Below are 15,188 nucleotides of genomic sequence, written 5' to 3' on the forward strand. Positions count from 1 at the left end.
AACTTACTGGAAAAGGTCAATACAATTGCTGCATCGATTGTGATGCCTGCTCTGACAGGAAATGATGTGACCACAATACACTGCCTTCCTTCTAAGGGGGACAAGACCCCACGCATCATTCTACGTTTCTCACAACAGTAGGTTCAAGAAAGCTGGCTATATGGTAGTAAGAGGCTCGGGGATGACAAATCTAAAGTGATGATTCAAGAGAATTTGACCAAACAAACGTGAACTCTAATATGGGGAGGCAAAACAATGGGCGCGAGAGAATGACGTCTGTTTAGTGTGGTGTGCGAACGGTAAAATTCTAATGAGACGCAAAGATGGCTTTTCTGCCGTTCTTGGAAAGAGAAGGGAGGATTTCGTGAAATTGGCTTGAAACATAAAGATCGTTCATACCTTAACTTTTTAGGAACCATGTTTGTTTTACCATCAGATCTGCATAAATACATTGGAGACAACTATATGCCTGGCATAAAATTTTTCCAGCTAAACTACCAGTCTGCGAGAAACAAATATGCATTGCTAGATTCCTTGTTTTCAGATCTTCATTTCCGTTTTGACGTCATAATGCTGACTGAGACTTTGTACACAAATGATGATAACCCATTTTCTATGCCTGGTTACAATGATTTTTGTGTTAATCGTATCCACAGTCGTGGTGGTGGTGTTTGCTTACTTGTAAAGGAAACCCCTGATTGTCAACTCTTAACAGAATTTTGTTGTTCAGAACCTGATTGTGAAATGCTGACTGCTGTCCTAGGCAATTAGGTCACCTCAATTATGTACCATCCTTCATCATGAAGTATCAGAACTTTTACGGGTCGTTTGGAAAACTTATTTCCCCATACTATGCTGGATAACTATGTCACTACTTATCGGTGGTGACATTAATGTTTACATGCTGTCTAATGAAACTACTAAACATGAGATGACGTGTTTAATAGCTTCAGATTGTCTAACATGACTAATATGCCAACAAGGGTTACTGACAATTCATCTACATTAATCAATGTTTTTCTAACGAACGTTAGTTACAAGAATATTAAACCTGGGACCATTTTGTGCGACATAAATGATCACCTTCCCATAATTTTAATTATTATGCAACTAATAAAAAAGAAACGGCTTTCTATACCGTTGCATTTTATAACAACAAAAAATCTTAAAAATTTTCGTCAGGAACTAGTTCATACTTCCTTGAACGATATTCTCGCAAATGACAACCCGATTGTTGCTGTCAATAGATTCATAGAAAAATTCAAGGAACTGTATAAACACAACTTCCCTCAGGTCACCCACCACCTATCTAAAGAAATTAGGAAGAGGTATTTTTGCGACTCTGCAAATCCAAGAACACAGCACCAGGCAGCGATCGTCTGACATATCACCATTGGAAGGCGGTCGACCCCGAGGAACGGTTCCTGATGCAACACGAGACCTGTTGCATCAAATTCATTAAAAGAATGCAATGTATAATGCATTTCTGGTTTCTCGTGACACACAACTACTTAGCATCTTCAAAACATTTTGCAATGATCTAAATAAAGATATTCAAAAAGCTAGAGAATGTTATTTTCATAACATATTTATGCAATGACCTGGTAATTCTGCTTCTACTTGGAAAAACATCAATAAAGTGCTAGGAACAACCAATTCAAATAGGATAATTACAGAAACTAGAATTAATGGTTGTGTTATTAGTGGCAGTAAACTATGTAATACGTCTAACAATTGTCTAGTAAACTTAGCCTTTCCAGAAACATCTCTTGTTGCAACATCATACGTTTCGTATAAATGCCCAAGTACTGCTTGTAAGACCTACTTGTGAAAACTAGGTATATGAAACAATCATGCGGCTTACAAATTGTAAATACTGTGATTGTTTTGGTTTTCAAATCAAACCAATTAAATACACCTCCAAAATAATCACCCAATTACTTTCTGAAATCATTACCCTTTGTCTGACAAACGGAATTTGTCCTATGCTATTTCAAACTGCCAAAGTGTGCATCTTGTACAAAAAGAGACATAAGAATAACTTAGCAAACTATAGACCCATCTCAGTTTCGCTAGTATTTCTTAAAATAATAGAAAAAGTCTTCATTCCCAGCTGGAAGAATTTATTCACAAACATAATATAGTATGTGAAGCACAATATGATTTCAGAAAAAAATCTTATCAACTGAGCTTGCTCTACTTGATCAGAAAGAGTTCATTTTGAATAGTATAGAATGTAAACAACTAGTACTCAGTATCTTTATCGATTTTAGCAAAGCCTTTAACTCTTTGAATAGGAAGTTACTTTTATGTAAGCTAGATTTATACGGTGTATGAGGTGTTGCTTTAGACTTGTTTCACTCATACCTAAGTGAAAGGAAACAATACGTGTTTATAAACAATGTTTCTTCGACGACTAAACCAAACTATCTCGGAGTGCCTCAGGGCAGTATTTTAGGTCCGTTTTTGTTTATTTTATAAACAAATGGCATTGTAATAGACCCTTCAGCAAAATTTGTTATTTAAGCTGATGAAACAAGCGTACTTTTTGCACATGATGATGCTGACCAGTTGATTGAAAGAGGAAATAATATAATAAAAAAGATATATAAGTGAGCATGTTCCAATGGGCTATTAGTAAACACAGAAAAAACCAATGCGGTTATGTTTCGAGCAAAAGGCAAGCAGGTACAAGTAACCTCTCCGCTCTAACTTAATAACAATCTGATTCAAATGGTGGAGGATGTGTAAACATTAGGTGCGGTATTTTCAAACAGCATGCTATGGGACACGCATGTAGAGCAAGCAGCGACAAAAACTGTTCGTGTACTTAATATATTTTTTTGCAATATTCATCTACTTCCATTAAAACAATGCGCATAATTTATTCTTTGTTTATGTCCTATGTTAAGTATTGCTTTATAGTTTGGGGACACAATACAAACAAATATTGATAAGCTCAGTAGAATTCAAAATATATTCCTAAAAATTATCGCTAAGAAAGAACCTTATCAATCAGTTGTATACGTGCAACAAAAATACAAACTAATTCGTTTTCAAAATCTTTATAATTACAACAATTATGGGATTATAAAAAAAGACGAAGCAAAAAACTGTACTATCTGAGCTAGCCAACCTACAACCTTCAGAGAATAAATATGATACCCATATGCGTAACCTCTCGTTTATACACCAATCACATACAAAATATGGTGACCAAATGGTACACAATACTATTCCCAGAATGCTGAATTATTTGATTGAAGCATTGATGTAAATATAGAAAACATGACCACAAAAAATGTTGCATCATTATTCATATTAATTGCATCATGATGTCGTTTACCCTTTTGTATGTTTCACCTCTTCTGCATTTTGTAACACATGTACACATAGCTTTTTAAGCTTCTGATGTTTGTTTTTCTCTTCACGGAAACTGTTGTATCCCGTTTATGCTTAGATTATGTAATTGATTGTCATTATCATATTTTTGTAAAGTATGCTTTTGTTATTTAATTTGTATGCCAGTGCTTTTGACCCATTCATTTTAGGTAGCAAGAGCTAGTCAAGCTGTTTCAGTAATGCTTTTACTCTCGCTTATCCTTCATGTATGAAACATGAAATACTTGCACTGTATCATTCTAGGATAGTTTAGGTGGCCATGTTATGCATAAAGGCATTTCTTTCTTTACCGCGTAGTTCAGGTATTCACAGAGTGGCGAAGCCTAGCTGGTCCCGGGTTCAAAACCTGTACCAGGACGAATTTTTTGGCTACTACCAAGAGCTCTCTTTCTGAGAAATACAAATGGATTTACTTGTCACTTCGTGCTACAAATGAGTGGTTGCCTTTCTTTCCTTTTTTAACCCTTCTACGACCTTGCGGGTTTCAGCAGAACTCATTTGCTATACTTGTGTTCTTGTGCTTCGAGTTGTCAATGAATTCACCCTTGCGCTGTCAATTGCTAGCTTCCTGGTTAGCTCAATTGGCAGAGCGACCGGCCCAGAAAGGCCTTGGTACCGGGTTCCAAGAGGTCTTCTTTCTGAGAAATTCGTATGGATTTCCTTGTGGCATCGTGCTACTAACGGGGAGTTGTCTTCTTTCCCTTTCGGGGCCCGTCACACTATTGCATTCTATTTCTGGAGGCGAAGCTTAAGCGACCCCCGAGTTTATTTTAAGCCACAAGGCTCTTTAAGGGGACATTAAATAAAAACAATGACTTGGTTCAAATTGACAAACTGCACTCTGACAACTCTGTTGTCATATATTTCACAAAGGTAATTAGTAGCGAAGAAAATCAAGGATAATGTTTCCTTTTTAGATTTCACACTAACATCTCCACGTGTGATTTAAGAAACTTCAATATATATTTTTGGCGCAGAAGTCGGGGGACCCCCAAATGGGCCATGTCGAAACACTGCTGCAGTATGTAGTTGAGCTCGAAAACTCCGTTGTGGGGCAAGAATCCCTTCTGACACTAGGACATGATTTTGAACTCCAAGACCCACGCCTGAAGTCGGGCCATGAGGCACTTGGCGTATAGCTTCGATGCCATGCAACCCAAAGCGATGGGGCGCCAATTTGAAGAGATTTGGGGGTCGCCTTTCTTGAAAATCAGGACGGTCCGGGAAGTCCACCAGGATTCCGGTGTTCCTTAGTGATGAACGCAGGGGATAAACAATGCAGCCAGGGACCGTTCCTCGGGGTTGACCGCCTTCCAATGGTGATATGTCAGACGATCGCTGCCTGGTGCTGTGTTCTTGGATTTGCAGAGTCGCAAAAATACCTCTTCGGGACTAAATGGCGTGACGTCAACGCCTGCAAGCGCAGGCTCTCGGCGAAGAAGGAGGGTTGAAGCGGCTTGTCGATCCGACCACGTGCGACTTTGGTAATCTTTAAGGTCCTGGAGAGGGATGACGCACGTCTAGAAGGGCTCTTCCAAGATGAGTCACACTGTGCAGCCTCAGTTGCGGCGGTAGAGTCGCTGGACGTCCGCCACATTGTCAGGGTTAGCCTAGCGGCGTTGGCGGCGGGCACGCACTTGTCGGAAATGCACCGCTTCGGTGGCCAAAGCAACCGCCAGATTCTGAGCATCCTCCCAGCGGGCTTACGACTAGTCACAGGGCGAGTCTCAAAGCAGAGAGCGGAGCAGGCGGGCCAGGTCACCGAGGTGGTACGTATGGCCTGGGGTCATCTCGAGGCTCGAAGTTGCGGACTTGGGCTGCTCAGAAGTGTTGATGTCGTTGTCGGAATCCGTCACCCCCTTGTCCACGGACAAGGACGCCGAGGCGGAAAAGGCAGACGCCGCCGAGCATTTGCCGCCGGCGGGAGGGCCGGAGGGGGCCCAGCATCAGGCGGCGGTGAGGACGACGCCAAATCGTCACAGAATCCGTGAAATGGCTCGTCGACGGGGAGTACCGCAGCAAGGTACCACCTCACTAGGTGTCGACGAAAGGAAGAGAGGCCCGAGATCAAATGGAACTGGGTTATGCCCGATCAGAGACGAGGGTCGAAATGGCGACCCAGGAGCCAGTGACCGCACAGGCTCAGGTGAGACTGCGGGAGTAATGGGAGGCGGCGAGACCCGAAGGGACGCAGGCCAGGGTAAAAGGACGACAACGGCTTTGTGACATTGACTTGATGAAATTTTCTGAAACTTTCTATAATAAGCCTGTGGCACCCACGCATTACAATGTGCTTCATTTTTATCAATTGAAAGTTACGTAGGACCCAGTAGACGCCTTCAAAATTTCTTACGTCACAGTGGTTGGTGCAGGAAGCTCAAGGTGGCGGTGCCACCCATATTTTCTCGCTTACTAAGCGCTGTATCGTGATAAAAGTAAGGTTTTCAGGATGGTGAAATATTTCTTTGCTAAATCTCGAAAATGATTTTGCTCTTTGGGGTCCAGAAGGCATTATCATCCACAAGTATGTGCCACAGATTTTCTACAACGGCCGCTGCTATGGTTTCAATGGAGTTTCTGCCTCTGGAGGTTGGACGTTTGTGATTGTGGTTTAACACGAACCGCCGAGAATCAATGTAGAAACAAAATATCATCACCTCTCTAAAGCTTAGCCTAATTGCAACCAGTTTTGCTATTTCAAGCCTAGTCTCTTTCCTTAACTTCAATGAATTACAGGTGCCATTTGGATCTAACATGCCTGCATTGAAAGGAAAAGAAAAGCTTTCTAAAATCGCCACTTTTGCTGTAAGGCAACGCTTCATAATCCAATTAACACACAAAGAAATTGAGGGTGGTGATGCCACCTTGAACTTTTTGCATCAAACATTGTGATGTCATAGATTTTGATGGCATCTGCTCAGTTCCACATAGTTCTAATGAGTAAAAGTAAAGGTGGAGTACATTGTCCTCTGAATGGGCCATTGACTTAACATATCAGGAGTCCGAAAATTTTGCTTAGCTACTGTTGCCATATGAAAAATGTACATTGAAATTTGCAACAGTATGTGGGGGCAATTCTGGTGCGAATTCAAGTGAAATATTGGCCTAAGTTTTCTCCATCATCATTATACATACGGTGGTAAAATGAACGACAATTTATCAATCCAAACCGATTCATTGTTTCGCTTGGGTATCCCCAAAAGGCAGATGAAAATTAAGGTAACATTAACAGATGAATACTTGCGAGCATCTGGCATGTCAATTTTGCAGATTGTAGCACTTTAGTAATGAAGCTATAAAAACAAATGTAGGACATGAAATACAACTTCAGCAGAAGTGCTGGTGTGATGACCATGCTCAATATAATCCCATCACAACCGCACACAGCAGAAAGATCATTACAGCACATTGTAAGAGTGAATAAGATGCTCTTCTACCCAATTCTTGGAGGATCCTAGGTGATAATCGCAGGGAGTATTTTCTATGAATAACAGCCACCAATATCACAGGGTCTGCTTTTGGATACTGCTAGTGCGAGGTTCAAGTAGACAATTATGTGGGCACTGTGGATGGCCAAAACCTTTAATCACCTGCGCACTCCTATTTCCAGTTTTTTTAATAAGAAGCTGAAGCACTTAAAAAAAAAGCCAGGCCTGCACTGAACTTTCAGCACAGTGAAAGCTGGAATAGCGACCTTTCAGAGCCTTTTCTCATTGGGTAACTGCTACAAGCACACTTGCTGGGCACCCACTACGCCATGAATAATCATACTTTTTATGTAGTAGGCCAGCATTCACTATGCTATCCTTCGTCATTCTTCGGAGAAGCGTAGTATCCGCTACACACTTGCTAGGAATTTTGCGCAACCTTTTTATGCAGTGGCTGACTACGATGAAAAATTATGCCTGAGGTTCGTATGCCCCACAGTTAACAGGTGATCAAGAACAAGCTTTCGTAATAGGTTGAAGCATTGAACGACCCACTCATTACACAATTCGCATTGTGTGATGCGTTGTTGTTCCTTTGATGTTCTGAAATGCTTTATTATTCATGTTTCCCGTAACAATATTAACCCGATTCCTTTCCCGACATCAGGCCTGCATAAGGCCAGTTTAGAATATCTGGCAAGAAATGCACCCGGGTTAGAATCCCATTGTGTCCTTGGTGTTTATTTCTTGCAGTACTAGTTACGGACAACTATGGCACCGCACGTGACCTCTGTTCTGATCTCATAACAGCTTTCACTCTAAAACGAGAAATGACTGGAGTGTGCAATCTCTTATAATGCGCGAGGAAATTCAAGTAGTAATTTTTGGCAAAAGTGGGAGCAGCTGGGCATCTTGAGAGAGTCAGTAAAAGTGGTGCAGTCTGCAGCAGCAGCACTGTTGACACCTGGCCTCTTCCTTCGAGTAGCTTTCACAGCAGAGCAAAGCCAGAGCTAATTATGGGGCGGTGGTTGAAAATATGAGAGAAGCCTGTTCACATCGTACAAGGCTGTCAGTCGTCATGGCAGAAATTGCAATGACGTGGCAGAACTTTCATTGCCTCTACACTCGCTTGAGCCTTCGGCACATAAACAGTGCTCGCATAGTCGGCTCAGATCAGTGAGAGGCAAGATTCTTGCATTGGAGTACAGTGCAGCTTCACAAAGATTCGCTTGGTTGTGCGTCTATAGTTTTGGTGTCCTCAAGTGGGCAGAGCAAAAAAACTTTTTTGTAATGTCTTCTACTGCAAGAACTACGGAAAAAATACATTATTGATAACAATGTCGGTAAACAATGAAGTTACATCGAATTATGAAACAAGAGGTGGAAAGGCAGTCTTCTTAGCCACAGGGCTTTTAAATGTGGTGCAAATAAAAGCATTCAGCAGCAGGCCACCCAGTCTTCTAGGTGATGACAGCATGCTCCAGCTTGAAATGTGTAGCACTTTGAAAGTCTTGCTCAATAGTGAAACTCTCTCTAGCTTAATTGGGAGAACATAATGCATGTGTGGGTATCATTAGCTTGTTTACAGGCCAAAATTTCCAGCTTTAGACACAAATTTGGCAAAAACCTTAGTGCAGCTTGTCAGGTGGTAAAAGGTCATAACTGCACACACCACATCATTGTTTTGAATGAGGATTGGCCTTTTGGATTGCACTAAAGAATTGCAGGAACTCCATGACATAAGTTCTTTTAAAACAACTATTTGTGGTCATTTGTCGGAGCCACACTGCCATGTGACATTCCTGTAGTGGTGCATTAGATTACAAATGGCAACTGCACTGTTCTTGGTGAAAGAAACCATCCCCTGCTGAAATATTTGCAAGTGCAGGCCCTGGAAAGTGCTTTAAGCAATATTATACTAGACTCAAGTACCACTGGCATGCTAGAATATTGAGAAGCAGTTAAAAAAGATACTCAGACCTGCATTTTTTTTTTTCTGCATGGTGCCTGAAAGGTACATAATGGCCTTTCAATGAAATGACCTCATTTTAAATAAGGGCTTGTGACCGTAAAGAGTAAGGCACTTTCTTGGCATGAAAAATTGCTACAATACTTCTGGAATAGTATTAAAACAATGTGCGTTCACCTAATGTTTGCCTTGTAAAGCAAACTGTGGTACTAAACACAGCCGTCACTTGACCCCCACGTGAAGCTCTGAATTTGCAGCGCTAGTGCAAAGATGAATTGAAATTACAAGCTTGCACTCAAGACAATAAGCAATGAAATCACCAAGTTTTATATTCAAAGCCAACTCCTATGCCAGTTCATTAAAGGTGAGCTACGTGCAAGAATGAAGCAAACTTAGCACAGCCACAGGGCTTTTAAATGTGGTGCAAATATAAGCATTCAGCAGCAGGCCACCCAGTCTTCTAGGTGATGACAGCATGCTTTTCAGTATCAAGAAATATATAACCTTTTATTGCACATTTGCTCGTGTGTCGAGTGTCAGGCTATGTGCCCAGAGGCTGCTCTATAAGTGTTGTTAATGGCACATGAACAGACATGCACTGTATTGGCACAGCTGTAACCTCAATCTAGACCTTGCTCATAAGGTGTTGCTTTTTGTACGCACATTTGAAAAACATGAGATGCGATGAGGTGTGCAAAACTACTGTTCGATGCAGCTAATAACGCAGCATTCAGGATGACACTATAAATTTCTTAGGGATTTCCTACATTTGCCAATTATAAGGTGAGACTGAAGATTTCAGGTTCTAACACACAGCTGCACTAAACTGCAAGCTGCCTCCATCAAACATTCCCATTCACTGTGCTGTCATTCGCTTGTTAGTACCAGTTGGTACAATTTCCACAGCACAACGGGATGCGAGATCACATGGATCACTGCACCAGCTCTTATTGCACTGAATAACACCCTCCTTCTATCTAAATCAAGCTGCTGATTAGTGCCAACATTTCACCCAAGTGCAGCACGAAACATATACAAGTTTTTTATCACATACAAGCCTCCGAGCAACAGACCAACTATTACTGTTGCTAAGTGTCGCAGCTGCAGAAAGTACAGTAGTTGTCAACTCATAGTTATGAACGGCGCAAAAAAGCACATGGTGTCCCGTGTGCCTTTTTGCACCGTTCATAACTATGAACCGGTGCCTGTAGTCTGTGTGGTTTTCTTCATCTGTGTACCATGTGCTTTTTTGCGCCATTCACAACTATGAACCAACACCAACTTGCCCAACTGTCAGTGCTATTGAGTAGCTGTCAACTACACTGCACCCATCTTTCTTGTTCTGGAGGGTTAAAAGTATAGATTTGCTGCAATTGTACATACATTCGGCATTGAGCATGAACGTGCAATACAGCACAATATCAGACTGCACCCAGTAGTGAGTGCTTTCCTTTGACATGCCGCATGTCTACCAGCCCTGGAATGCCTTCTGGTTGGGCCGGTGGATCGACGTTCACCAGAATTCGCGTGTACAAAGGCTTCTCCTCCAGGGCGAGGACCTGGTAGCGGAGGTTGTTGAGGCCATCCATTTCGTACCTGGACTCGGCATTCCTGAGAAGTTCCTGTCTCTGCAGGCTGGGCTTCGCCTTGGTGTGGGCCAGCATGGTGTAGCGCGACACAGAGCTCGGCCAACGTATGACAGACAGGCCCCGGGCTCGGATGCGCCTTTGGAGGTCGTCGTCTTCGCCTCCCCAGCCGAAGAACTCGTTGGAGAAGCCGTTCAGCTCGCGGAATTGATCAGCCCTCACGGCGACGGCGCCACCAAAGAGATCCGGGTACGGCAGCACGAAACGGAACACGTCGATGGCAGAACTCAGGTGCCGCGGAAACCGCTCGCAACGGTACACGTTTCTCGCGTCTATGGGCAGCAGGTCGACATCGTGAAAGACAAAGCAGCAGTAGCTGTCTCGGGCAAGGGCCTCGGTGAAGCCAACATTGAACAGTTTGGCCCGATTGAACGCGTGCCGCTCACTTTGCTCGACTACGAACATGCCGTACTGCAGCTGCTGCCGCTGCAGAAACGGGTGCATGTGCTGCAGGAACAGGTCCAGGTGCTCGCTCCGGTCACGGTACGGAACGACGATTGCCACAAAGTGTCGCGAGTTGCAGGAAGGCGGCGACCAGCGGCCGCCCGGAAGCAGTTTGCTTTCTAGTTCCTTCAGAAGCGTTCTGTTCACGCTCCTCTGCACAATGACAGCACTAACGCCGTGGTCTGCGGGTGGCGGACACCTTATGCGCGAGTCCGTGCTCTGCCAAGACAACTGGTACTCTTCGCGAGGTGTCCACGGACACTCGCTCGTGTTGTGTTCGATGTCGGCCTCGGAGTAAACGATGTGGTCGCCTCTCAGCCACGTGGGACAACGCAACGCGCTCAACCACAGAGACACGAGAAACAGGCTGATCAGAAAGCCAGACCCCGGATGACATCGACAAAAGCGCAACAGCGCGCGCCGCGTGGACAGCAGTAGGACGCTGCGAGCACTGCGCTGAACCCTCAGCAACACACCCATGGTCATAAATAAATGCGTCGTAGCGGACGGAACGACTTAACCCATGTCGTTGGCTTCAGCAGAGTCCGTCGCAGGCGCTCAGAGATAACGAAGCAGTGTTTTTGATTGACGCTTGTTGCTATTCCGGATTACGTCTCAACGCTCCTTCCGTACAAAGGATCGGCGCCGGAGACCTCACCTTCTCTGACGTACTCCGTCATGTAATATTCGGCCAACACTGCTTCTGGAGAAAGCACGCCTTGTACCACATGTTCTGAATACCAACATAGCGTACAGTCTCGGCACAAACTTAAGGTGGCCAAACAAAATAACCAAAAGGATCGCGCACGACAATGTTCCGGACAGGGAAAGCTGGATGGATAGATTGATATAGCTGTACCCACGGCTGTACTAGAGTGTACTAGAATAGGTCGAGTGGCGCGACCGCCGCTGTTTTCCTGAAGCTCCGTACGCAGTTGCGATAGAGGGCGCTACGAGCAATCCGGCTTTAGGGTGCCTTGATGCCCGCGCGCTCCGCTGAGGGTGAGGACAGCCGCGTCGTCTGCTACGACGGCCGCCATTACGGCTCCTGCCGTAGTGGGGCAGCATGCGAAGCGCATTACCGCTTGCGGTGCTCGCGTATGGTAGGAAAGAAGTACTCGTTGGCGAGCTTTTTTTTTGGTGCAACTTGGACACCTCTTAGTGCTGTTGTTGCCTAATTGTTAAATGGAACAACGCACGTCATACAAACTGGTGGCCTGTGCTTGTACAATGCGCCAGGGGCTGACATAGACTGAATGAAATGAGCCACGAACTCCCACACCAGAAAGATTCGCGTTAAACCGTTGTCGTCGTTAAGACGGAGGGGCGCATGAACTTTTATTACTACGCTTGCTGAAAGGAATCCAATATTTGGGTCTTTGTGAATCAGCCGAATAGCAAAGGCAGGAATCGCTGTACTTTATATACTTGCGTGTGTGTGTATATATAACACACACACACGCACACATTATCTGACATTCGGTACCACCTTCCCCTGCCTCACCATTTCATGCACTGTGCAGGCAGCATACCCGAGAGTAACATGCTTTACCAGTGTACCTTTATGAAACGACACCCACGATTTCAGTGAACAGGCCATTTATTTGTGCGCCTTAATGCTGCGTTGTCCCACTAGTGAAAATCAAAGTCAGATACACGACAAACCAAATGCAGTACGAAATGAAATGTTTAAAAATAAAAAAATGCAAGAGTCAAAAGCGTGCCCACGTGAGCCGAAACCTTTTAAGCATACAGCTTATCTTGGCGTGTCCATTTCTCATGAGAGGTTGACGCCGGCACATGTTTTGCTTGCATGTCCATTGCAACTCCCGACTGGAACCTGCCGAAGGTGAATGCGCAGCCTTATTCTTGCGTACCTCTCTGTGAGCAGTCGGTATATACTGTCCTCGTGCTCCGCGCATACACACAAGCTGCGGCGGTGCACCTTGTTTAGGTATGCGGTGAGTGAACGAAGCGGCGACTTCATCGTGACTACTTTGTCCGTGCACCAAGAGTTTATGGCAGCAAAATGCTCCTCATAGTCTATCAAGGCTTTCATAACTCCCTTGCTGGGGTAGATGAGGTTGCCTCCATCTGAAACGTACTCTTTCAGTGCTGTCAGCGAAGCATGCTCGTCGTTGGCAGTTCCAAGGAGAGCACCTTTGCATTTTGCGCACTTCACAGATGTCAAAATTCCCTTCAAAATAAATCCTCCTAGGTAAAAGAGAATACTGCATTCTGTGGACGACAATCCTTCGATGAACAAAATCTCTGAATCATCGATTTCTTGAGCTTCCTTCTCGACGCAGGCTTCCTTCCCCTGGGATAGCAGGTCCACCAGGTACTCCCTGTCATCAAGCTCGTAGCTGGTCGTCCTCGGTGTATGCAAAAATTGGCTTACGCTCACCAGTCTCAGAGCGCACTTGAGATCGTAGGCATTGGGAACCGGCTTCATAAGCCGCACCACAGAAAAGAGGTTCTCTAAGCAGTCCTGCAGGAGCCTGCTCGTAAGAAAAAACTCATAGCCTTCGTCTCCTAAAAGAACGTCTTGGAGGCGAAGTACAACTGTAGTTGATATGAGTACACCTGCTTGCGACGGTTTCCAATGGGATGTGGCACCCATTTTCATAGTTCTGATGGTTTCTATTGCTGTGTGTAATGTATCTAGGGCTTCGGAGTACTTAGCCCTACTTCTCCGACTCAGGGCCAGTGTTGGATGCCGCGAAGACATCAGTGCATACCATTTTGAAATCAGCTCCATGAACCATGTAGTGTTCCTACTTAAAATAACGGAACAGCATTAAAGCTTCAGTATGGAACTGGCGTCCATCTTAATCTGCTTGATTTTTTTTTCACTTCATCCTCCTCTTCTTTCCTGCCCCGGCCCTCGCGCTTCTTCATCTTCTGTCCAAAGGCTCATACCGCTTCACCCTTCCCGCTTTCTTTTAATTACCCCTCCTGGGGTAATACTTGAAGACATTCCCAATTGAAGCACATTCAACAGATCCACGTTCACCAGTGTACCAGACAGTCTTCAAAATTCCGTTCTGGGTGGCTGTCTTGGTCACAAAGTAAGGCCCATAAAATTTGGCACTGGAATCTCTTATTCCTTTTCTCACTAGTACGAGGTCGGTGACTTGAATGTCTGGCATGTCTGCTCGATGCCTCTTGTCGAAATTCTTTTTCATTCGTTTTCGGTACCTCTCCTCCTGTGATTTTTGTTGCCTCTCCTCGACAATCTTGAGGTTTTCCAAGAGTCCCAACTCACGGTCTGCCTGCAGAATAGGGGTCTCTCCTGTAGAAGCGTACTGTGGACTGCACCCCAAGCCACTGGTGTAGGATCGGTTATGATGTTTTACGGCTGCTTCTAAAGAACATTTCCATCCCCCAGGAAAACTATCGTACATCTTGATGTATTGTTTCACGTCCCGTATGGCACGTTCTGCAAGCCCATTCGCCGCAGGATGGTATGGCGCACAGAACTTGATCGATACATTGTGATCTCGAGCCCATCTTACTAGCTTTTCACTCTTGAACGCGGGGCCGTTATCGCATACGATTGTCCGCGTAGTTCTAAACATGTCCCTTTCGAGAAGGGTTATGACGCTATTTGCATCTTCTTTTCCTGCTCGTGCCGCGACCATCCTGGTGCATTCATCTATGGCCAGCAGAAAAGCTTGCGTTTTTCTGACTCCTTCCCGTTTCTTGTTAAGTTCGGCGAAATCCAGGTGAACTACTTCAAAAGGCACGTTCGAGTGGCAAGGTAGTATCATGGTGTCCGTAGGCTGTTTATACTTGACTTTGTGTACTTGACACACATGGCATGAACGAACGTACTGACTAACGTCTTTCTTCATGTGAGGCCACGTAAACCTCTTGACCAACTTGTTGTAGGTACGCCAAAAGCCGTCGTGTCCTCCAGATTCTGGGCTATCGTGGTACAAGTAAAGCACTTTGGAAACAAGAGTTGGTGGGACTTGATACCGACCTTCCGTAAAAACCAGTTGTTCTGAGCCTTCCCACAGCTTCACTTCATTGATTTCTTCAGATTTTTCTGTGTTGTTTTGTACCATCAATCTTGATAGAGCATCTGCATCGGTTAAAAGCGGTCCTGGTCGGTGCGAGATGGTAAAGTCAAATTGCTGCAAGTAATTCACCCATCTGGCGATACGCCCTTTAGTTTGGGTCATATTCAAGAGATGAGTGAGTGCCTGGTGATCGGTGAACAAAGTGAACTTCGTACCTTCCAGGTACGTGCGGAAGTAGTCAACGGCCTTCAGAACCGCCAGTGCTTCTTTT

At 44.5% G+C, this 15,188-nt stretch overlaps 1 protein-coding gene across 1 annotated transcript; it reads right to left on the minus strand.

Moving 5' to 3' along the window:
* Positions 1-2,102: 2,102 nt before the first annotated feature.
* LOC119163315 (beta-1,4-galactosyltransferase 1) lies at positions 2,103-14,654 on the minus strand. Its single transcript, XM_037415280.2, has one exon. It carries the CDS (start codon positions 11,373-11,375, stop codon positions 10,221-10,223), a length of 1,155 nt encoding a protein of 384 aa, XP_037271177.1. The 5' UTR covers positions 11,376-14,654; the 3' UTR covers positions 2,103-10,220.
* Positions 14,655-15,188: the final 534 nt, after the last annotated feature.

The sequence above is a fragment of the Rhipicephalus microplus genome, chromosome 9, assembly GCF_043290135.1.
Source record: "Rhipicephalus microplus isolate Deutch F79 chromosome 9, USDA_Rmic, whole genome shotgun sequence".
Taxonomy (NCBI): Eukaryota; Metazoa; Arthropoda; class Arachnida; order Ixodida; family Ixodidae; genus Rhipicephalus; species Rhipicephalus microplus.